Here is a 26,521-nt window from a genome sequence, read left to right as displayed (position 1 = left end):
TTTCTAGATAAGCTTTCTCTAGTAAATATAGGTATCCCAGCCGGTTTTGAATGTTTTGGATATGGATACAAGTCCACTCAGTAAATGTGCAAGTGATTCTTTCTCAGTGACTTCTACTAGTGTGGGCTTCACAAGCATATCCATGCATTCCCTCTTATGCACACCAAGTGACTACAATCTTGGACTCACCAAACCTTTGAGACTTCTGGCTCTTCGGATGATCTTATCTCTTTCCTTTTCAAAAGTAGAAATTTGGTTCTCCAAAGTCAAAATTTGTCCATCAAAAGAATTAGAAATATTAGGAATCTTTTCTTGTAACTCCTTTATCTTCTTCTCTACATTTTCTGTAAGAATCTCTATATTACAACAGACCCTATAAATGTTGGTGCACTATTTCAAAGAATTTTCAATAAGTATAAGTTTCTCTCCAATCTTCCTCTTTTCTGTCTCAATGATCTAGTCAAAAGCGGCTTTCTTAGCCAAAGCAAATCTTTCAAGTGCTTGCAGGTCAGAAATTTTTTGTAACGATTGAAAGTTTTTAGAGATGTGCTCTGTTAATACCTTAAGCTTGCCGAAAGGGCTTTCTTAATTTACAATCATACATTTAGGAATCAATCTGTGTGAAATAGTTATTGATTGATCTATTATTCCTTTGTCTACAAATCCCTCCTTCATTACCTTTTGAGCAGCCATCATCATTAGCTATGTGGGACTCATCTTTGTGATGGATTTCTTCTCGACTTGAGAAGTATCAATTGCCAAAAGTTTTGATGAGGAATCAACTACCAGTTTAGTACTGGATGTTTGTGCAACTTTACTCTTATCAGTCTCTTTTTCCTTTTCTTTCTTTTCCTTATCCTCTCCCGGTGTATCCCTTCTCTCATCCTCTTCTACATCGGTGGCTTCGCCACTTGGTGCAGTATCTCTCACTGCCGATGGATTATTATCCACAATATTATCAGTATCTTGTATATTATCTATATTACATCACTCAGACTGTACATCTGTTGTCTCTGCCGGTTTAGCCTGTACACTCTCATTAATTTTAGGTTTATCTATCAGTGGAGTCTGCACACTCTTATTATCTACCAGTTCATTCAAAATTTGATCTGAGCTTCCCAAAATTCCTTTTTCTTTGGATCTGTCTAGAATGGTGGGAGTTGTTTCCCTAGCACATTCTTCTTGGGAAGTAAGGAAATCGGGATTCTTTTGGAAGAATTTAGCCCATCCTTCTCTGGTCTCATTTATTATTTCATTGACTCTACCCATCATTAAGCTTATTTGTCGGGGTTTGCTGCTAAATATTGTTCTATTTGCAACTTCTATACATCTTTTCATTTCCTCATTATTTATAGAACCACAAATTCTCAAAAGTTCAACTTCTTTAATCTCTCTATCCCTCTTAATTGCATCTAATCTCCTTGCATCCAACTTATTATACTAAGATAAATGAATTTCCTTCAAAATCTCTACCAAAGCCTTCTTATATATGTCTAAATATAACAAAATTGCTTCTTCCATTTCATTTTGTTCATTGTCATCTAGGAAATGAAACCTTTATGCAAAACAAATTTTGACACTAATGAAATACGGCTAAAAATGACTACAATGGGTTCCCTAGTTTGACACCATCCTTGGTAATAATGCCAAAAATGGTTGGCTCTCTCAATGGTTCTAATAACTAGATGCTAAGATCATCACTTAGTGATTGGACATTCATACTAAATAGTTATATGATCATTGTGAAAGCTCATTTTTCTATCAACCCAGGGCATATGCTTGAAATGGATCGACAAGGTATATGCAATAAAGTCTTCATTGTAGTCATTCTACTAAAGAAAAAATGTTTTTGAAAGTAAAGTGGATGGAAAAAAGTAATAATTGAAATGCTTGAATAAAACTACCTTGAATTCGGGAAGAAAAAGAACTTAGTCCATAGTGAGCAGGCAAGAAACTACTCTGCCTTCCTTGGCTATAGAAACATTCACAGGATGATTTCCAATGGTCGTGGAAACACTCAATCGCTAGAACAACAAACTAAATACTGAAGGAAAATAACTGCTAAATACAAAGGGGTGGAATTCTCACTATGTTGCCCCCCCTTAGTGAGTCTTCACAAAACTGAACTCAGTACTGCAAATTGGTATATTATCAAGTTTTACTCTGAAAACACATTTTTCATCATGATATTTGTTGAAAACTCTTCTATAATAAAAGACTGAAAATTACAATAGTTGATGCTCCCCGTCCTTGAGAAGGGATTTATGAACTTATTTATAATAAAGAAACTCCTTACTAACTCTAATTATTGGTAGGTCCACTCCTAGAACATTAGGAGGATACCATTTATTATAGCATAAGAAAGAGGACATGGAGTTACACTTTGAATAGAAAATAGTCTAGTTGTTTCAACTACAAAGAAAATCTAGCTTAACTATCCCTCCTAGATTTATTCTCCTACAAAAATGAATACCGAAATTTCATAATTATACTCTTTGAGTTGTAGATAACTATCTGTTGACTCCTTCAATACTCATCATGTTGAGACTTTGTCTTCAACCAACTAACTAGCATGAACTTTCATGTTGTAAATCTTTGACCATTTCCTATTCTTCATTAGCGCTTGCATCATGACATTAGTGTACACAAAACAAAGGCATATCTATTTCATATCAGAATACATTTATCTAACTACATGCAAGATTAATATGGATAAATCACATAGCATGGCCACTTCACCATTGGTGCAGGAGAACCGACTTGTCATCATTTTGGCTTAAGTGCGATTTAGGGGTTTAGAGGATTTTGTTTTATTTTGGTCTAAATAAAGGTCCTCGATGAATATTTTGTGTCTATCTCTAATGTGTTTTCTTGTGGGGTCTATTTTTATTTATGATAATAAAATGGTAAGAACACCAACAGACAATGCTTAACCGGTGGTAACTGGAACACCAACAATCATCCAGTATGACTGTTGGTATCCAGAAATTTGATGTTACATGTGCCTTGAAAGCTAGGAGACAAAGGTTGTTGAATGTTATGTTATGGAAGGAAGACTAAAGGAAGAAATAATAAAGACTTTTCATTTTCTGTTAATTCAACTTGGTGTTTACTGAATTTCTTTTCTATTCTTATTTTTTGACCTATATAGTCTGTGACAGTTTTGAGTTTTAGTCTAGTTAACCATGTGATGGATTAATGTCTTTTTGAGTCTATAAGTGTTTCAAGTTAAAGGAGTTTGTAGTTACTGTCATATCAGTGACATTAAAAGCTTGTAGTTAGGAACTCAAGTGGTTTGAAAGACCATAACATGAATGACCTCCATTCCACCATACTGTAGATATTTTCAAGTGGAATGGGTCATGGTAGGTTTAGTATAATGGTAGAAATAGGTACTACAGTAGAGGGTGGAGAGGGGATTGACTCTCTTTAACTTTGAACCTAGTATCTTCATGTGCTAGATTAGGAAGTGACTAAAACTAGGTGCTAGTATGTTGAAGTCCAAGATTCCTCCAAAAGGTTATTCTGTAGCTAGGGAGATTTGAGATTTGAAAGATCAACTGCTCTTGAAGGAAAGACTTTTCAGAGAGTCTTAAGAAGAAACATTGGCCCAGTTAACAACTTTGAAGAAGAATCAGAGAAGAGGAATGGTCAGTAGTGACCAAAGTGATGAGGAGAAGGAGGGTGATGGTAACAACCCTCCAGATGCGGGTCAACAGGTGCTAGAGCGACCAATGGACTTTGACGAATTCCTACCAATTGATTATGTTGTATAGACATTTAGAAAACTTCAAAATATGAAGCAGAAGGATATGGATGTTATGTCCTATAATGAAGACTTCCACAGATTGGCTTTGAGATCCAAACACCATGAAGATGAGATGGAAAAGATTGCAAGATATCTTAATGGGATGAAATTCAACATACTGGATGAATTGAGCTTGGCCACTCCAAGACTATGGAAGAATGTTATCAAATCGCTTGTAAGGCTAAGGAAAAGATTAAAAGAAAGAAAGAACAAGAAGGAAGAGGTAGGGTAAGAAATTTTAGAAGCAGAGGAATTCATAGTGGAAGAGGACCACAAAAGGACCCAGGTGAGCAGAATACAAACCAAGAGTCTACTGGTGATTCAAGAGGGATTTTTAGTGGTAGGAGACCGAGAGGCAGAGGAAGATTTAATGGACCAAGAAGGGATTCTAATACTTTCTTAGGGAAGTGCTATAACATCGTGGTCAAATTATAACATTTGCCTCAACAAATCATGCAACACAACAACATCAATGACCACACAACAACACACAACAACTACTCATCATCAAGGATAATAGATATTGTCATAAATTAATTTGACATCAATGAGCATATTGCCAACATTCTACATCCTCCAAAGGAATCAAACAACTTATCATTCAAACTCTCTAGGCCATAGAAAATAGCATTCTTTCTAGAAGACCTAATATATTGTGTGAAAAAGTCTTCTTCAAGTCCACTTTTGATGGTTAAAGCTAATCCATACATTTCATAAAAAGCAGAAGAGGTTAGGGTTTGAAAGCTAATAACAATTATTCACTCAAATCATGTTACAATAGCAATAACAAGTTCAAGAATAGATCAAATTTAGCAAATTAAAGTGATAACAAGCTCAAAATGTCCTCTTATTGTAGGAAACCCTTACTTTAGCATAACTATCGCAAAGTGCTCAATTTTCTATGAAATTCTAATTCTAATTGAATGTGATCATCAAAAAGGTCCTAAAGATATGTTTGTTTCATCTAAATAGGTAGAAAATTGACCGAAACCAACCACTTCTCTATTATTGCGGATTTGCATGTGTGATCAACTAATGGAGCCTTGAACGAGTCATTTAAACTTTGAATATGAGCCATGAATTTGACCACTTCACAACAAGATGGATATCTTGGATTGATTTGATCAAATTTTGAAAAACCTTCACATATATTAAATTGGCATGGACCAATAAAAACTGAGCCAATCAAGATAACAGTTTCCACTATAGGCAAGAGTGAGCCACATTTCATAATATTGTACTCTTTTTCTCTCTTACTTACTCTTTGTCCCTGATGATGGATCATGTTGTTTGATTCGAAATATCAACAACGTAAAAACTTACACAGTCGAATCTAGAAGAATTACAAACATATGAATATGGATTATGAAAATCTTATGCATTAAATATCATACTCTAATTTTAATTGAATGTGGTCATCAAAAAGGTCCTAAAGATATGTTTATTTCATCTAAATAGGTAGAAAATTGACCAAAACCAACCACTTCCCTATTATTGTCTATGTGATCGACCAATGGAGTCTTGAACAAGTCATTTAAACTTTGAATATGAGCCATGAATTTTACCACTTCACAACAAGATGGATACCTTGGATTGATTTGATCAAATTTTGAAAAACCTTCGCATATATTAAAATGGCATGGAGCAATAAAAACTGAGCCAATCAAGATAACAGTTTCAAATATAGGCAAGAGTTAGCCACATTTCATAATACCATATTCTCTTGCTCTCTTAGTTGCTCTTTTTCCTTGATGATGGATCATGTTGTTTGATCCGAAATGTTAATAACGTAAAAAATTACAAAGTCAAATCTAGAAGAATTACAAACATATCAATATGGACTATGGAAACTTTATGCATTCAATATTGTACTCTAATTTTAATTGAATGTGGTCATCAAAAAAGTCCTAAAGATATGTTTATTTCATCTAAATAGGTAGAAAATTGATCGAAACCAACCAATTCCCTATTATTGTGTGTGTGATCAACCAATGGAGCCTTGAACTAGTCATTTAAACTTTGAATATGAGCCATGAATTTGACTACTTCACAACAAGATGGATACCTTGGATTGATTTGATCAAACTTTGAAAAACCTTCACATATATTAAATTGGCATGGACCAATAAAAACTGAGCCAATCAAGATAACAATTTCCACTATAGGCAAGATTTAGCCACATTTCATAATATCGTACTCTCTTGCTCTCTTACTTGCTCTTTTTCCCTGATGATGGATCATGTTGTTTGATCTGAACTGTCAACAATGTAAAAACTTACACAGTCGAATCTAGAAGAATTACAAACATATCAATATGGACTATGGAAACTTAATGAATTCAATATTGTACTCTCCTAGCTGGATTTGGGTCCCACCATTCTAACACTGTAGAACCACACTAAGGCTTCCTTTTCTCTATGGACCACAAGGTCTCACCTCCATGTGGCACCATACTACAATCCAAACAAGCTTTGACAATTTTGACATTGTGAGTGTGTAGTCCAATCAATATGAAGTTGATCGGGACATAACGCTTACACCTCTCAGCAAAAGGATGGGGCCCATTGGACACTTGGCAAGATCGTTGAACACTACGGATTTGATAAATATGGAACCTACAAGTATATGCCAATTGTTGATTTTGCTTCGAAGGACATAAGGCCCGAGACTTGTGTATCTTCTTTATTTTGTACTCTATTATTAATATACAAAAATAATATGTTAAAATAGTTTAAATCACTGAAGAAGTAATTGAAATATTTTGAGTTACAACTACCTTGGAGTGAGTTTTCTTTCTTTTCAAGAGGAGGGAACAATCCTCATTCACTCAAAGTTCTTTGTACTAATTAGAACTGTCAATAATATAATCCTACATACTTGATATTTATTACACTTCTCATGTCCAAACATTCACTCTCTGCCTATATGTTGGCTTTTTCATTTTCTTGAGTCAATCTTAAATTGTCAGATTGATTGCACACCACACAAAATTTACCTTTCAATTTCAAATTTTCAAATTCAAATTTTGTTTAGTCTTGTCAATGTCTTTCCCACCATGAGCCAACATTTGTATAATGCTATTTAAAGGCATTTGAATCAAATCTAAGTTTTGTATGATTCTAATTGACATTTACTGTTCTAAAAACCTTTCAAATATAAGAAATAAAAGAATTCTAAACTTAAATCATTCTTCTAAAATATTTGTTAATGAAAATTACTATCACCCATGATTAATGACTCTAAAACTAAATTAATATAGATTAGCTCTAATAATCTAATTTTAACATCCTGATCTTATAAAAAAATAATAATAAATCTAACAAATAAAGAAAAAAATATTAAGAGTACCAAATTAAATGTGACAATTAGATATATACATTATCTTTCTTATATTTACTGATTTATAGAAGCAATGGAATACGAAATGCAGCGTCACATGTTTCAAATTTAAAACTAAACGAATAATCTGAGTAGTCATTGTTTTTTCCTCTATAAAACTCTAAAAATGGTATTAGAACCTTACCCGAGGCAGCACTTGCAGAAGCGATATCCTCCTTTCCAGCAAAGTACTCTTGCACTTTTTTCAACCAATCCCGATTTTCAATAACTCCGGCCGGTGTCGGAAAAGCGATCACTTTGTTACCACGCAAACTGAGAGTAATTGAATTTTGGCCGTAAAACTTGGACATTTCTGAAGTTTCATACGGAGCTGTGATAGAGTTATACATCTTCACTCCACGGAAATACTTCTTCCCCAGCACTGCCTTGCCCTTAAGCCACCGCCACCCTTTCAATGGTTCTGGAAATTCCCTAAAGTGGAATATATCATCTTTAAAGTGCTCCAAAAAATATTCATTATCGTCATCGACCTCCCAATTGTTGGGAAAAATTCCATCATAAACGACCTCGTCTTTACAACCCCAACTCACTTGGATTTGCTTTAATCGTCGGCAGTCATCAATCCTTGGAAGTCCTTTTAAATTATCGTTGTAGAGCAGAATCAACACCTGTAATTCTTGGCATCCCAAGATATCTGGTGGATCTTCAACCCTCCTGCAATTATATAAACTTAAATTCTTCAACCTCCTCAGTGATGTGAAATTGGGAAACCTTTCTAACGTGTTTAGTGAGAAAAAGCTAACCATCTCCAACATGACACAACATGCAAGATCAGGTGGCTCCGTTATACCACACTTGCCAAGTTTGAGCACAGTCAAATTTGATAAACGTCTTAAACTCGGAAGCTGCTCTACATTCCTCATATTCCACAGCTGAAGGTTTTCCATTGCTTTACAAAACTCCAACCATTTTGGAGCTAAAGCACCTTTTGATGAAATGAACAACTCTAATGTCTTTAAAGCATTTGGCGCATCTATATTTGGACACGCAGTCACCGCATCACATTCTGACAAAGAAATTTTGGATAATTTCTTGCATCTTGCGAGGAGCGGTGGGGTAACCATCTGGCAGCAACTGTCGAGGACAACACTCTGAAGCTCCACACAATCTCTACAGTCCAGAGCCCCCTTCACTTTATCACAAAGACTAAATTCCACTTTCTTCAAATGGGGCAAACCATTTAACCTTGGGAACTCCAAGAGGGATGGACAGCGAACCTTAATCTCTCTGAGAGAAAAGCAAGAAGTAAGATCTCCCAGCTGATTGAGTTCCTCGTTGACTGCAATGTCGATCTCAAGATGTTGCAACCCTTGGAGGCTGCTTAGCTCGGGAAGTTCAAACATTGGATGTAGCTCACTAATCTGAAGCCACGCCAGTTCCAACAATTTTTCCATACCTTCAATTGCTGCTAAGTCCTGGCAATTGTGTAATGCGAGACTTCTGAGACTGTTCATTGGACCCAAGTCAAGCTTGCTCATTTTCTGCACACCTACGAGCTGAAGTGCCAATACATTCTGAAGGTACTTGGAGGCGATCTGGGACGGACTTCGATACTTGCACTGCTCTAACTTAACTACTTCAAAACCTTCCCTATCTTGTGAACTTAACCCACGTGTACTATCTAGATCACCCTTCCACCACAACCATCTCCCCATTTCATTTGCTTTACTTCGAGCAAACTCAAAATAAAGGTCGTGTATGCGAATTCCAGGTACAGATTCTTCAATAAAAGCCTTGTTACATAAATCCTTAACCTGAAACGGTGAAACCACATATAAATTAACCGTCTATTAGTTTTTCAATTAAAACGCTAAAATCACAAACTAAACAGGTTTAAAAGCAAATGATCAACTCACTGCTTTTTCAACAAACGATATCTCTTCGTTGCAATTTATTGCCAGCCACTCAGTGACTGTGTGGGAAGACATATTGAGCAGCATATATACGGTGAGAAGCATGAATATAGTGCGGTATTTGGGAATCATGCCATCAAAAGCTTTACCAAGCACAGCGAGCACGTCAGCCAGACCGTAACCGGATGGGTTTACCAAGCCATCTATCTCGGCAACCCATTTTTGCAACCTCAACCCATATTTACCAAAGAGGTGACCGCCAAAAGCTTTTAAGGCTAACGGATGAAATGTTCGACCTCTCCGAGAAATGTCACAACTAGTCTCTTTGAACGAACATCTCTTTGCACACTTCAAAACAAAACTTCGGTCCTCTGCCCCCAACCTTGACTCGTCCAGGGATGTTCTTTCCAACAGTATGCCTATGGCCTCGTCCTCTGCAAGGCTTGGGACGCGCATACATGACTTCCTCTCAATTTGGAAATGCTTTTCTAGAACATATACACTCCGAGCGCTCAAAAGGATCCAGCTGTTTTCTCCCAACTCTGCCTTAAGAAAATACTTCACTTCGTCTATACTTTCTTCTGTGATATTGTCGAGAACCAACAATACCCTTTGGCCCTTCATTCTATCATGCAACTCAACTTTTGCCTGTAATTATAAGTATATTTGGAATATGCAGAACATTTACACATATAGTTAGAATCATTTACATTACAGTCCACTTAAAAAGAAAAATGTCCTGAACAAACATAAAACATATGAAATTGTTCACCTGATCTTCGCTAGGAAGTATTTGGAGATGCGATTGAGGGCGGTGAGTGAGATAGTGTAGGGCATGTTTTAGTCTTTCGAATGAACTGTCTGCAGAAAATTCCAGATGACACACTTTACCTTCAAAATCCGCCAATTTGAAGTTGCAGGTAGCCTTTCCAAGTGTAGTTTTTCCATGGCCCGCTATTCCATACAATCCTGCAATACGGATTCCCCTTTCATTGGGATGAACAGTGTTGAAGAAATCTGCAACCTCCTGCAACCAATAAACATATAAGCATGACAATACAACAAAAGCAAAAGAATGGAGTTACATAAAAGGAGGTAGTGAAGTGTTTTCACCTGACACATTCTTTCTTCTCCTTGCATAAAAGGGACATGATACCTCCGTGATTGTTTCAGAAGTCTACAAGAAACTTCTCTAACTATTTTATCTCTAAACTCCAATTCATTGCCACCTTCACTGAACTTCAAAGCATTAATTGGCCGTATTACATTCAAAGCTTTGTGCCATTCGACCCGCGTTTCCTCGGATATCCCAAACCCTTTCCACTTTTCGTTGTCTACCGTAATTTGCTTAAGAGCCTCGGGTGCGATCATAAAATACAGAGGTAAAATTTGGAAACTGGGATTTGTATGTCTAGCTTTCACGAAAGTGGAGGCTTCAAGCATTGGCCACTTTGATTCCAAGAATTCTTTTGAAAGAAGCAAAACTGCTACTCTGCATGTCTTAGCGGCTTCAAATATACGAGGGGGAAAATCTTCTCCTATTGGCAAACTTTGAGGATCTTCGTCAAAGAAGCAGGACACTCCAACGTTTGTGAGGTCTCTGTGTAGCTGCCTCACAAAATTTTTTTGCTTACCGCTGTGACTGAGAAATACATCAAACTTCTGCCCAGGTGCACTGTTAATTTCATGAGGAGCGAGTTTTAATATTGGATTCATTTCGCGGAGAAACACAGCAACATTTAAATAAAATGCATCTCACCTGAGAGTCGGTTTGTCTGTGCCTAAATTTGTAGTCTTCCGGCTCGAACACCACCCTTGACGACCACTAGTCATCACTATGCATGTATAAAACAAATTAGAAAATTAGAATATTATTATTTTACGCTATGATCACACAAATGGTTTAAAATATGTAATTGATTGTGTTTTATTTGTTTTAGATTGAAGTCTAAGAAAGTAAATTGGAGAATGGATTTGAACCTATCTTCAATCTATTAGAGTACAAGATTTACAAATTAGATGTATAATTGCATAAATGATTTCGATTAATTATGCAGTTATGATTTAAAAATCAAGATCAAATTCTAAATATAAAATTTGAAAATAACATGATATCACAATCGAAATTCAGATATAAAAATTTCAATTATAACTTGTTATTGTATATAAGACATTCTAATAAAATGACTTTTAAAATTATATATATAATTATAATTAACCAATAAGCTTTATGTAGGAGTTTTTTTCGTAATTTATAATATATCTCAATTTGGAGAAAACATTTTATAGACTCTCTTAATTTTTTAATATCAATTTAAAAATTCAAGATTATCTTGAATATTATAAATGACTTTTTTTTTAGCAAATTTAAAAAATTACCTTAAATATTTTTTAATATCAATTTAGAATTTTTTTATTTTTATTTTACAATATAAATATCTTGAATATTATATATTTGAGATTATAAATGATTTTTCCATTTTAGAATATTTTGAAGATAAACTTTAATATTTTTTAATATACATTTAGAAATTTGATATTTATGTTTTGTGTGCAACTTTTATAATGTACCTCATTTTAGAGAAATCAATATTGATTTATACTATTTAAATATAAGGTAATAATGATTTTTTCTTATTAGAATCGAATTGTATATTTTCAATTCTCACATTTCATCTATTCCTACAAATTGTCATTGATTTTAGGGAGATGAACCTAATGAATATCTACATTAGACTTGTATCCCATTTTTTTCTAATATAAATTTGCTTCATTTTTTGAATTTAAAATGTTCGACCTCATTATGGAAATAGCTTTGTCGTCCATTTCTATTACATTGTAAGATAAGAGTTTTATATTTTTGTGAGGGTGTTGTGATTCATATGCCTATAGGAGTTAGACATTTGACTTCAAACCAAAATATTAGGGAGATGAACCTAATGTGAACCTATTGAGATTTTGTTGTACAAAAAACATGCAACTATTAGTTGTAAGCTTGTTAATTAATATAATTGTAGTCTTAAATTAAAATACAAAATTAGTAAATGTTATATAAATTATTGATTAAAAAAATATAAATTTTCAAAAATTAATTACTAATTTTACATGAAGTTTAAGCCTTGAAAAAATATATGCTTTAAATTATATTAATATTTTCTCATGTGTGTTGTCTCATCCTCCCTTTTCTAAGGATGTGTGTGGAGAAAAGAAAGCATTAGGTTGATATTTTTATTTTTAATTATTGAAAGAAAAAACAAATATTTAATATATAAAATCAATAAGCATTAAAAAATATTATATTCTAATATAATAAGTTAATGGTTATTAAAAATATGTAAATTTAGTTGTATTACTAAATTTGTAAAAAAAATATTTTTGATTAAGATAAAATGGGATTTACAAGTACACGAAACCCAAATCCAAGTACAGAAAATCAAAACTCAGCGAGAAAGTCCATAAACAACAGCCAAACAACACAAGAGACAGGGGCAAAACCCCATAGAACCCAACTAAAAGAACAACACTAAGGCCCCAAGCATACTTGCAAAAAATGAAAGAAAAGCACCTAAGAGCTCGGAATTTTTCTCAATGAAATCCTTATTGATGGCTTCCAGCTCCTCCATGATGTTCGTTGTGGTACTTTTCTCTTTGTCCACGCTCCTAGTCCTAGTAGAAAGGCTTATAAAAACCTGCACCTCTAATCCCTGTAGGTTAGTATCCTTCCTTTTATATTTAGTAGCAAATATGAAAATACTATTGATCGGCTGAGCTTTATAGATTATAATATTCTCATTCATCTTTTTAAGGCTTTCAACATTGTTATTCGTTTCTTTTTTATTGATCTCAACCACATTCCTAAGGCTTCCCTTAAGATGTTCCAGATCTTTCTCCAAACTAGCAATTCTGGATTCTTGCTCTATTTTCATGACTTTAACATCTTCAGTCAATTTCTGAGTCATTTTAAGGAGCATATTAGTTTTATTAGGCATCGGGGTCTCAGTGAAGGTATTAATAATATCATTTATTCCCTATTTGATGATGAGGATTTCACTAGTCACCCAACAAAAGCGCTTATCGTGGCTAGATGTGGAGTTTGCCAGTAGCATGTCAATATCCGCCGTATCACTTTTACTATTGACAGGGTCCATTTGGTCCAAGTTGAGGGGGATATCTAGCTTAATCTCCTTATTATCTTTATCATTTAGATCCACATATTTTCCCAACTTTTACCTTTTAAAGCTATCATTACCCATCTCTTGGGATAGAGGGATTTTGTTCAATTTAGCTACATTAAAAGGGGGGTTTATATTTTCTGCTACAACTGGGGCAAGGAGTGACCTTTGGGGGGGGGGGGGGTTGTGGGGTCATGTAAAGGCTTATACTCTAGGTCATCTTCCAGTGCTTGAAGATCACACTAGTCCATAGACATCCCCTTCATCCTCAATTTCAATATCTGACACAACATGCACATTTGGACTAATCGAGGATTTGGGATTACTTTCAAATTTAAAAAAAAATTAATATATATGAATTTTTTTCTATTTTCATTAGAAGTATTTTTTCAATTGATCAAACAGATATTTATTCTATGAAAAAATTGGTGTTTTAGATTATGTGAATTTTAAGCAATTATTAGCATATCATGAACATTTGTTCCACTCCTTTGAGATACTTTACATCATGAATGCTTAAGCATTAGATGCTAAACAAGTTGACAAATTTAATTTTCTTCTACTATTTTTCATGAGATATTTCATTGTGGTCTAGATAATGGCATCCTTAAGTGGTGGTAAATGGAAATGTCTTAGTAAAAAGAAAACAAAAATGGCTTGGCCAAAATGTTAAAGGAAACAATTGGAGTAGCAAGAGGAGAAGGACCCCATGGGTGAGAGGAGAGGATATTTCTTGAATTTTATAGATAAGGAACTTATCAAACCCAAAGTTAAGAATTTGGTAGAATAGAATCTACGCTCTTGATAAACATATGAATGAGCCTCTCAATTCATATCCAAGATGGCCCATCTAATCTCCTCCTCAATCCCTATGAATCTATGGAATGAAAAGAAAATTAATGTGGTCATAGTTTTGGGTTTATATATAATGCTCTCCATGGAAATCATAACCTATTTCCTACATGATAGTATTGATAAGACTAAAGTCTAGGATGATCTACTCTTCAACTATAGGTTGGGGAAAATCTTGGGGCTTTTGGAGAGCTTATAAAGGATTCACTTTTCATTGGAGGAGATATTTTTCTTTTGAAGAAAAAAAAGAAATCTATAAATGGTTGTGAATTTGATTTAAAAAATAATCTAGTTGAGATTCTACTCCATACCCTAATGAACAATGTGCTAAACGTAATATTTTTTTTAATTAAGCAAGAAAAGTAGAAAAGTATAAAAAAGTGAGCCAAACAGACCTCATAACAAATTCTCAACTACAAAACTAAATTCTAAAAATGGACCATGAGACAACGAGTAAACAAAGTGAAATATTTGTGATAAAACATAAGGTTCATAGGATAACTATCAAGAAACATTTTTAAAAACAATATAAAAGAAAAAACAACAAACTAGGACATCAACAGACATGAGAAACTTAATATTATGAGGTTTTTGCTAGGCAAGAGGCAATCCAAAGAGTCCCCTAAGGCCTCTCTCTCATTCGTTGCATGATCATCTTCCTTATCTTCAACATCCTTAATGCCATATTTTATTTTTTAAATTTTTTATCTTGGAGCTCCTTGGGACTACCCCATGACCACTTTATTCATAATAAAGCTGGTAATATCAATGATTGTGTAGAGGTCATCTTCAAGTTTGATGAACTTTTTATTTTTTCTACTCCATTTTTTCTTCAAGATCAATCATTTGATTTTGAATATTTTTAACTTGATTTTTAAGAGTGAGAACAATGGCATTCTCCCTATTGTCTTCCTTTCCAATTAAGTGATAACCAGTGTTCTAATTTTCCATCTTCTCCCTCTCCTCATTCATAACTTTATTATCATCTTCCTCCTGCTCTTCCTCTTCTCTTTCTTGTTCACAACTATCTTCTTCTTCATTAACAGTGTCTTCCTTCTCACTAGACTTCTCTTCCTAATTATCCTCGCTCTTAGTTTACTTATTTTCTTGATTATCATCACTATTTATAATGTCTACCTTATCAAGATATTATTTATCATTAGTTGCTTTAGCCATTATTTTCAATCTTCTACCACATTGATTGCCAACATTGCTCAACTTTTTTAACCTTTATTAGGCTACTCAATTCCTCATTCTCTGTAATGTCCACAATAATTTGAGGTTTGGTATTTTTCAAATCAAATTTCAATTTCTTGGGGTGGGACATGACAATAGGCAACTGGGTTTTCCTATTTTCAAGGTCATGTATGAAAATGACTACTACTTTCCAATTCATGAGGATGAAATGACTGTTTGCAAGTTGAGATAATTTATGGGTCTATTATAATACATTTTCTAATGCAGGAAATTTGCTACTTCAAGGATGATAGATCCTTGAGAACAAACTATGCCTCTGATGCCTCCTCGAACTGGTGCTAGGATGAGCCAAGGGATAACAGAGTTATGCTAAGGTGTCAAAAATCTAAGAGGACTCTCTGGAAGGATCTGCTGAGCCTTTGTCCTTGGGAGAAGCATGTAGAGATGGGACACCAGCGTGGCACGTTGTCATCCTATACAAACGAAGTGTAGAGTCTGAGTGGAAAGCTCTTGACGTGTTGACAAAATGTATTAACTAATAAAAAGGTATTAAAATAAAGCGATAACATAGAACATGAGACTAAACCAAGAGAAAAAAAAGGAATGAGAGAATGTTACACATGGTCCACGCTATGAAGCCTCCTACAAGTTAATCTCTTCCTCATGATAATGTACCTACACACATGCAAGAGAGAAAATCTTGGGGGTTGTGTTTTGGAGCTTTCCTAAGTCAAACCCCAATTTTGGTGTTTCCACCTCCACGAACAACCCAAGAAGCCATGGGAATAATAAAGTGATAAAGATAAGTAAAAAGATGCAATAAGAGATACTTGGAAGGTAACCCAAGGAACCATGTTGATTGCCAAAGGTGACAAATTGGGCAGCCTCTATGTATTTGAGGGTTGTGGTGAAGTGGGAGCTACAATGGTGGTTGAAGATAGCAAAGCAGGCCTTTGGCATAATAGGCTTGGACACACGAGCCAAAAAGGGTTGAATGTAATGCTTACACATAATCAACTTCAGGATCTCAAGGCCGTGCATTTAGGCTTTTGTGAACATTGTCTTTATGGCAAGCAAAAGTGACTTAGCTTCTTGAAGACCGGTAATGAGAAGAAGGGTACACCTTTGGAGTTGGTTCATTCGAATGTCTTTGGACCTACCGAGGTAACCTCCATTGGAGCACCTAACTATTTTGTCACTTTTCTAAATGATTATACAAGGAAAGTGTGGATTTATATGCTTTCAAAGAAATCTGAAGTTTTCTTAAAATTTAAATCATTCAAAGCTCTTGTTGAAAATCAGATTGGACACAAGATCAAGTGTTTAAAAACAGATAATGGAGGAGAGTTTTGCTCCTTGGAATTTGATTCATTTTGTGTTGATAATGATATTCGTAGAATTAAATTCAATTGTTTTACACCTCAAGAAAAGGGAGTTGCGGAGAGGTTGAATAGAATGATATTGGAGAAGGCAAGATGTATGCTTTGAAATGCAGGTTTGGGCAAAGAATTTTGGTCGGAAGTCTGCAATACAACAGTGTATTTGATCAACTGGAGCCCTTCATCTCGGTTGGATTTTGGTATTCCAGAAGAGGAATGGTTGGGCGAACGAATCTCTTACTCATATATCCGAGTATTTGGATGTGAAGCCTATGCACATGTACCAAAAGAAAAAAGAACCAAGTTGGATCTCAAATCTCAGAAATGTATCTTTGTGGGCTATGGTGAAGACCAGTTTGGCTTTCGATTATGAGATCCTATTAATCAAAAGATTATACAGAGCATAGATGTTGTTTTCAAAGAGACAACATTCCCAGCCCTGCAAATTACTACATTACATACTAAGGAATATGTGCCACTGTTCTTTGTTTGAAAGCAATCCCACACAAAGGTTATCTGGCAGTCAATTACACACAGTGCCTTCAGTCACACCTTCTACACCGATCTTTATTCTAGTTCCTCCATTTCACTCACCAGTGAATTCCTCAAACACTGCAACTTCAACAGCAAATAACGTTACCCAATCTAGCAGCCGTGACCAACAGCTAGACAACCCGATGCCGTCTTTGAGGGAGTCTTCATGTGGGATAGCCAGATAGCCCGATGACGATTTTGAGGGACAGGATAGACAGAGGGTTGAACAAGGGAAAGCGCATCATGTACAAACTGCCCCTCCCGATGCAAACTTCCCCCTCACGTTAGAACAGGGGATACCCTCCCTCCTGTCACACACTCCCCTCCTGTCAGAACAGGGAATAATGGGTAATGATTTTGCAGGTGGTTGGGAAACTTATACAGCTCCTCCCATCACAAGGGCAGAGACTATTCACGGGTCTGCCGATATCCATGACTGGGATGTAAACAATCCCAATCTAAGAACATTACCTGCGGTTAAGGTTACACCGCTAATGAACAACAATTACGATGGAGAGAGAGACTCAATTAATTGCAAAGACTATCTCTCTGATCATAGACATGACGTTGATGGCCCAGATGATTCAAGGGAAACCAGAGAATTTTAACAATCAGTGTCGGCCAGTCTACAAAATTCCTCTCAAAATGTTACTAATCATAATCATGGTGATGAGTTATGAAAATCCACCCGACAGAGACGAATTCCAACTGAATACTCTGATTATGAGCTATTGTTTGTTGAAGAGGCAGAACCCACCTTATTGATATCTGAACATACAGAGCCCGCGAACTTTAAAGTTGCTATGAAGGATGCCAACTGTGATAAATGGCAGGGTGCAACGCATGAAGAAATGGACGCATTAATAAGAAATCAGACATGGGAATTGGTGCCCCTTCCGTCTAACAGAAAAGCATTAAGAAATAAATGGGTTTACAAATTGAAAGAAGAAGATGGAGGTGGAAAATGCTTTTTTGCCAAACTAGTTGTCAAGGGGTATGCTCAGAAGCAACGCATCGATTTTGATGAAACTTTTTGCCAGTGGTAAAAATGACTACCATCTGAGCTGTTTCAGGATTGGTTGCAGCATGGGGAACAGTTGGATGTGAAGACAACTTTTCTACATAGCGATAATGAGGAATTTTATATGCAACAGCCTGAAGGGTTTGTCAAAAAGGGTCAGGAACATATTTATTGCAAATTGAAGCGAAGCTTGTATGGGCTTAAGCAAGCCCCAAGACAATGATATCTTAAGTTTGATAAATTTATGACTGAGCATGGCCTCATACGATGTGAATCAAATCCATGTGTTTACTATAAACAACTTTCAAATGGTGAATTTGTGATACTTTTTCTCTATGTGGATGACATGTTGGTAGCTGGAACGAGCATGAGGATTGTTCACGAACTAAAGAAAGAATTAGCTACCAGATTTGTAGTGAAGGATTTAGGGGCAGCGAAGAAAATTCTTGGGATGACCATTTCTCAGGATAGAAAGAAGAAAGAACTCACGTTATCTCAACAAGATTACATTAAAAAGGTTGTGGACAGATTTGGTATGATGGACACTAAGTCTGTACGTGTTCCTTTGGCCTCTCATTTTCAGTTATCTTCTAACTTGTGTCCAAAAACACAAGAGGATCAGGAGTTTATGGAAAACATTCCTTATAAATATGTTGTGGAGAGTCTTATGTATGCTATGGTTTCCACTCGTCCGGATATTGCTCATGCAGTGGGAGAGGTGAGCAGATTTATGTCTAATATGGGTAAACCACATTGGGAGACAGTCAAATACATACTATGATATCTGGAAGGCACTTCTGATTTTTGTTTATGTTTTGGAAAGGATAAGGCATAATTACAAGGCTTTACCGATTCTGATCTTGGTGGGGATTTAGACAAACAAAGATCTACTTCTAGTTATTTTTTCACATTTGTTAGCACAACGATCAGTTGGGGTTCTAAATTGCAACATACAGTTGCTCAATTATTTGTAGAGGTTGAGTACATAACTCTCTCCAAGGGGGCCAAGGAGATAGTATAGCTACAACTCTTGTTTAGCGAATTGGGTTTGAAGCAATCAGATTTTTCTATGTTTTGTGACAGCCGCAGTGTCATCTTTATGGCTGAGCATCATACATCTCAGTGATGGTCTAAACACATTGACATATGTTGTCATTATATTTGACACGTGGTTGAAGAAGGCAAGCTTCATGTAGACAAGATTGACACCGAAGAGAATCCAGCTGATGTTCTCACTAAGGTTGTTACATGGGAGAAGTTTGAGTTCTACCGAGCTTCTCTCGATCTTTCAAAAATGTGATAATAGGATTGAGTGGGGGGATTAACTTTGAGCAGCATTGGGTTGGCTTCAAGTGGGAGATTGTTAAGGAAATGAAGCCCAACTGGCAGCTTCACCGTTGGACTTTTGGCCTTCCAATTAAAGGTTTATTTATTATAAATATCTTATACGTAGCTGCTCAGGATGATGTAATTTTTGTTCAGACTTTGATAATAAAATTCCCCAGCTCTTAATGTGGATGCAGGCATTTAAAGCCAAACCACTATAAAACATTATGTCAATCTTTATGTGTTGTTTTTGGTCTTCTATTTTATCTGTATTTGTCTACTATTTTTGGTTCGTTTCTCATTACATCTCAAGTCCCTTAAATCTCTTGGCCTCTTATGGTATATTTCGATCCAAATTTACATACATAATTATGTTGAAGTATGATCATATCTTAGCTGTCATCTTGGAAGGTTAATACCAGTTAGTATCATAAAATAAAACTTTATTTTACAGTCATAAAATTGAGGACAATGTCCGATATGGTATCAATCTCTATATTGCCTCCATAAATGATTTTAGCTAAGCTATAAGCGTAGAACATATAAAAGAAGAGAATATAAACAATGTAGTCTAAAATAACTCATTTTGAAATAAACAATATAAAGACTTGGACTATAGAATCTTCATTATGTAGTTTCATAGCATCTTTGAAATGAGTTAGAATCTTTTTTCTATGAATGCATCTTATCATGATTTTGAAGAAATGTATTACATTTATTGTGATTTAATTTAGAATGTATACATATATATTTTTTCATGTATATATTATTCATACATACATGTCTTATACTTTTTTTAATAAATATTGTTTACTCTTCAAGTTTAAATGATGAAATCTTCATTATAAGTCTGTATGATTGTAACTAGGATGACTTATGAATATTTATACTTGGATTACAACTTGCAATGGACTACATGTCACGTGAAAGAGTTCATTTCTAGGTTTGTGTAAATGCATTTTTAGGTTTTTTTTTAGCTTATAACATAAAAGAATTCATATGTTTTTGTTATTTCATTTTAAAATCAGATATTATATGTTTAAAAACTTTAGTAATAAGTTGGGTAGAATTTCTATATATTCGGTGATGCAAGATAGCTTTAGAAATTGAAAGTATGTGTTCTTTGTATTTTGAAGTTAGAGTAAACCCTTGGCAGCCTTGAGGCTTGTTGTTGGAGTAATTTCTAATGTTTTTTGTTTTTTTATAACAATTATGAGAAGTTTAAAAATTCTATTGAGAAGTTGCAATTATTTTGATATCTTTGAGCTCCAAATTAGGGGTTTTGTTTGATGTAATTTCACGCAAGTGTACATTATGTTGTTTGATGCATTTGATAGAAAAAGATGATGTAATACAATGTTTAAACTTGTATAGACATTATACATCAATTTCATAAGGTTGGGTTAAAGTTTGTTGTGTTTGTAGTGAACATTTCAATATACTTGATTTTTGTATTTTCCATTCTTTGCAAATATGAAATCAGAAGTTGAAAGAAAGTCTTCAAATCTAATCTAATATTTGTAAATGGATAGTACACTAACTCAACTATGACATTTAGTTAGCTTAGCCACTTCTACACATTTATAAGAATCCATTGTAATATTCCAAATATTTTGTGGGGCTTGATTAACAACAAAAAATATCATAAAAATCTCTATTTATCAAAACAAATTGCTAATGGTGCCTACTGTATTATCCTACCTTGATATAGAAAACATTGCAAGTAGTGGAAAGTACAAAATATAGAGACTAAATTATAGTTGTGCAAACATGATTTATTTGAAATGATATAACTATGTGCTATAGCATCCATCTTTAGTGCAAAGTGTAGATACAATCTTTTGAGTGTAATAAAGTCTAAATTTGACATCATGTACAAACCCCATTGAAATCCACCATATTTATGTCAATGAAATTAGAGGAGCCAATGTGATCCTCTAAGAGAGTCCTATTCACTTCTTTCTCAAGATAAAAGAGGTGTTTGTTGGTATTCTCTATACGATTACAAATAAATTCAAGTATATTATTGACTAAAGATATGTACATCACTATAGATTTCAAGAAAAAAATCCTTGAAATAATTGTTTATTTACATGAGAGAGTAGAGAAAGCTATATTGATTCGCTTAATTTTAGCTATGCCACTAGACAAAGTGATTATTAATTATTGTAGGATCGCTATCATCCTCATATTTTGGTGATGAAGAGTTAAATGCTTCTTCAAGTGAATGTGAGAGCATGATCATTTAGATTCCCATTTCCTTTGACACTTGAATCTCCCAAAATAGAGATTGTAGATGAAATCCTTGTAGGAAGAGCCACCTATTGGGACTCAAATTTAAATTAGGAAAAGAAATACCTAGAGAGGAAGTTTCAATTACATTAGTACCAAGAGGAAGATTTAATAACAAATAGAAATACTAAGAGAAGAAGTTTTGCTTACATTAGTTCCAAGAGGAAGATTTAATCTAGCTACAATGAAGGGATGTGTAGATGGAGGAGAGGTACTTTGAGCGGCATTATCCTACCAAGGGATTGCAGATTTTTAGAAACATACGTGAAAGATGATAATAGTGTGAAGATCAAATTCAACAACAAGGAGAGAGAGACAGAGAGAGAGTTGCAAAAAAAAATGATGTGGTATAACTTAGCAAAAGAAAATATGCTAGGAATGAGCAAACAACAAGGAAAACATGAAAGGAGACCATACATCCAAGATAAGTCCAACCTAGCAATAAGCATGTGCAAAAGGATATTGAATAAATTCTTGTGGTAGAGTAAAAGGGCAGACATATAAATGGAAGAGAAGGTTAACTATTACAATACAAAAATGAAAAAAGCACATCAAAGAACATGTGATTTCATGAGAGAGAAGGGAAAAAAGAGGGAAATATTGGACAAATAAGGATGGGGAGGACAATAAAAATGGTAGGCAAATAAGACTAGAAAAGTAAATACAAGTTGCAACATAGGGGAAAAGAAGTGGAAAAGGAAAGAAAGCACAAACATAAGAGGTGAAAAATAAAGAAAGTAAAGGAGGAAAATGTCTAAAACTAGCTAGAAGAAGAAGGGAAAAAAAAAGTAGAATGGCCACCACCCTGAAACAAAGAATAATCCACATTCAAATTAAGTATCTTGTATAAATCTTCAAAAATATTGATCTTGCTAATTTACTCTCACGATCACCTTTGAAAATGTAAAAATTTAGATTAAATCTTAATTGGAAAGCTAATGTGACACCATATTCTTGCTTGTTTTAGTGTATTCAACCTACAAAAGTTGAGGTTTCAAATAAGTGTCCTCGGCTAAAAAACTTTTGAAGGTGTCAATCAAAGACCTACCAAAATCCATTACCTTTATTAAGACTTGAAAATCCCTTTCAACGAAATGTTCTTGAAGCTTAGAACTGATGTCAAGAATTACACCCCTCAATCACTTTTTCTTTTATAACTGAACTCAACTATTATTTTATTTTTCAATATATATCTCAATGTATTATGATTTTAAATTAAGATATTTTTTTAACTTCTTTAAAGTAAACGGAATGTATATAAAACATGATGTATAAATACCATTTTAAAAATACCTTAAATATTGACACTCTAGATTAACTGCTAATCCTACCTTGAACATTTTTCCATCCAATAACGCATAAGGAGGGTCCAAGAAATAATGATCTACATTCCCATTACAGTTATACAGCTGTAAATGGTATGGAAGAACAGGGAATTTTTATAAAGACTAGTTGTTGCGTACCGTTAATATCAACATTACTGCTTTGTTTTTCATCGATTAAACACTTCTCTTCCATCCCTGTTGATTCTGTACCTATAGAGCCAAACAAAGCCAGTTTCTTCAAACCCTTATAACCAATTAATATAAAAAAGCCTCATAATAGAGAATTAATAACTGTACTGAAAATAATGTATAGAAAAAGGGTACTCAATGACATCTACATAACACAGAGATGATATATATAACACAGAGATGATGTATAGAAACCATTTCTTAAATACCTTAAGGATCTGGGCAGATCGTTTCTTAGGTATAAAATTAAAGCTTAAGTAACCAATAATCAATTAACTGCTACTTGTATGTTGACCATTTTTTCATCAAATAAAGTTTAATCAGATCCTAAGAAAAAATTGATCTACTTTTCCCATTACAGTTATACAACTATACAGGGTATGGAAGAACACAGATTTCCCATAAAACCTCGTTGTTAAGTACCTTCGGTATCATCACTACCGCCTTCCTGTTGATCGATTAAGCCCTGCTCCTCCATTACTGGTGATTCTCCACCTGCAGAGCTAACAAGAGCTATTTTCTGCACGGGAAACAAGGGAAAGGCAGGGCATTTGTCTGGATATTTCTGCACGGGAAACAAGGGAAAGGCAGGGCATTTGTCCCGGATATTTCTGCACGGGAAACAAGCGAAAGGCAGGGCATTTGTCCGGATATTCCTGCCTAAACTAGCGAAAACCAATTTAAATTAAGTCTCGCAAATTTTAGGAAGCTTCCTCGACGATCGAGAAGAATTTCCAGGAAATTGCCGGTGACAATTGCTTAAAGTCGCGCACATTGAAGGAAACTACCGCGACGATTCACACATTTCCTGGCAGGTTCCGGTCAGAATTGCCAAGTAGCGCAAATTTCTCTCTTTTGTCGGCACGATAAATCTGGATTGAGTGTGGACCACCGACCTACTCCATGACAGCAATATTTGCTCCACTAAATTACTGGAACCTGTAATAACAAGAAGTTCTATTAAGTGAAACGACAGACTACGTAGATAGAGATATACAGATAGATAGGGGACAAGGAGGGAGTGGTAGAGGGAGAAATGTAGAGACATAGCTCAGGAGGGGGGAAATTGTTTTTAATTCCTTAGTGTTGATAAAACAATATATTCCACAAACACTTTAGATATTACAACTTTCTATTTTGAATGAATAAGACAATTTTTTATCCTTTAATTTGAGAAACCTCATATTGATTGGTCTTTAGTGTTTCAATAGTCATCTAACAAAAAAAATGTAGACATTAATTGAAGGAGGAGCAACATATATATTAGAAGAAAAAATGCTTCTCATAGGTTGCCTATCAATAGCATTGTCTTTAGGTTCCATTGAAGATTGAGATCAAGTTGGATGCATTGAACAAACAAACTCAGTCACATCCCAACACATAAATTGTGAATGCAAATTACAATAGTACATAGATTAAGGTCCTCTTGAACTCAAGTCAATATGATACAGTGTATTTACATAACTATGAATGCATGTGTTTTGAAGAATTTTTACCAGAGTTTGTAAGTAATTATGCTTTTGCATTTATCTATGTAAGATTTGATAATGCAAAGAGAGCACGTTATGGAGTTGGTGGGGGTCGCTGCAATTTTGATATTCTTTGTTACCAATGGAAAAGTTGATCCAAGTTCTATTAGTGGTTAAGAAGAAACATCATTAATTATGAGGGGCATTCTATAATGGCAGCACGAGGTGGAGAGGAATGGCATGTGTTAATGTTAACTTTTATGTTTTAACTTAAATTTGACAATTATTCACATGTCAAGATATTAATATTAATAATAGATATAATATTTTTAAAATAGACACACTTTTCTATTAAATTTGACAATTATTCACATATCAAGATATTATTATTCACATATAATATTTTTACATGACAATATATAAATATGAAGTAAAAACAAAGATATTTTAAAAAAACTACAATTTCATAATTATATTATATTTCAAATAGTTTTTTTAAAATTATTGGTACAGAATAACTAATTCCATTAAAATATATATTTTATGAATTTTTAATATTTTTTAATAATTGTTTTGAATAATGATAAGAAATTTAGAGTTTAAATTAAAAAAAATTAGATGTTAATTATCAAATAATAAACTTATATTAGGAAAAAAGAAATAATATAGGCACAATAAAATTTAAATGTTTTGTATGTAGTAAATATAGTTTAAAGTAAAATAAAATAATTTTAAGGTAAATAAAATAGTTTCAATTGATATCTCTTGGCATCTTTTTAGATAGATATATTTAAGATATATATACTAGTATGTAGATCCAAGTAAGTACATAAAGTGAAATGACATCTCTTTTATAGAGATCTTGAATGATGTGATCACTAATATGTTTATGGAGCAAGAATTCACCAACCCTACTTTTAATGCATTGTTATCTATGAAAAAATGTTAATTATAAGAGACAGGTTTGAGAATTATAGAATTAGTAATAGTGAAGTAGTCAAGTGAAGCATTGACATAAAAAGAAGAGTTCTTTATAAAGTATTAGATATTTTAATTTGATTGTTTTATTCAAATATTATGTAACTATGGTTGATTTGGCGAAAGTGATAGTAGCGGGAGATTTCAATGCCATACTCAATAACGAAGAAAAAACTGGAGGATTAAGAATGAATGCCCATGTGATGGAAGATTTCTAAGATTTTGTGACAAATAATAACCTTTTCGACGTTATCCCTAAATCAGGAAAGTTTACATGGACTAATACGAGGGCGAATTTTAGCAGAATTTCAGAGAGATTGGATAGAATATTCACTGGAACATATTGGATTAGAGGACAGTTTGACTTGGAGACAATAATTCTGCCCTTAACACTCTCGGATCACTTCCCGGTTCAGTTGAACTGTATCACATCAATGGCAAAGGTGAAAGGGAATTTTAAATTCTTGAGCATGTGGTGGAGAGATATAAACTTTAGAAAAAACATTGAGAAGTGGTGGGAAGAATGTATAGATTATAAAGGTACTTCAAGCTATTGTTTTGTTAAGAAGATGAAATATCTGAGGAATAAGATTAAAATATGGAATGTCGAATCCTTCAAGAATATTTTTTTAGAGAAAATGAGGGTGGAAGTGGAACTTGACAGGCTCAATAACTTGGTGATTGAGAGGGGGATGTCAAACGAAGAATTTAATACTGAGAATTCTCT

The 26,521-nt window shown here is 34.2% G+C and overlaps 1 protein-coding gene across 2 annotated transcripts in view; it reads right to left on the bottom strand.

Moving 5' to 3' along the window:
- LOC131857408 (disease resistance-like protein DSC2) overlaps positions 1 to 24,244 on the bottom strand; it is a 79,166-nt gene extending 54,922 nt beyond the window's left edge. The window contains exons 1-8 of one of the 2 annotated variants that reach the window (XM_059209945.1): positions 23,771 to 24,244; positions 23,297 to 23,368; positions 12,626 to 12,749; positions 10,820 to 10,895; positions 10,174 to 10,735; positions 9,833 to 10,087; positions 9,064 to 9,708; positions 7,332 to 8,961 (exon numbers count right to left, since the gene is read on the bottom strand). In XM_059209945.1, the coding sequence (XP_059065928.1) occupies positions 7,332 to 8,961; positions 9,064 to 9,708; positions 9,833 to 10,087; positions 10,174 to 10,735; positions 10,820 to 10,895; positions 12,626 to 12,749; positions 23,297 to 23,329 (3,325 nt within the window). In that variant the 5' untranslated portion in view covers positions 23,330 to 23,368; positions 23,771 to 24,244. The remainder of the gene's footprint in view (positions 1 to 7,331; positions 8,962 to 9,063; positions 9,709 to 9,832; positions 10,088 to 10,173; positions 10,736 to 10,819; positions 10,896 to 12,625; positions 12,750 to 23,296; positions 23,369 to 23,770) is intronic. The other variant, XM_059209946.1, reaches the window with a different exon arrangement.
- Between the last annotated feature and the right edge of the window lie 2,277 nt (positions 24,245 to 26,521).

Source organism: Cryptomeria japonica, chromosome 8 (genome assembly GCF_030272615.1).
Source record: "Cryptomeria japonica chromosome 8, Sugi_1.0, whole genome shotgun sequence".
Taxonomy (NCBI): Eukaryota; Viridiplantae; Streptophyta; class Pinopsida; order Cupressales; family Cupressaceae; genus Cryptomeria; species Cryptomeria japonica.
The sequence above is the reverse complement of the archived record's forward strand: the minus strand, read 5'-3'. Positions and strand labels throughout refer to the sequence as shown.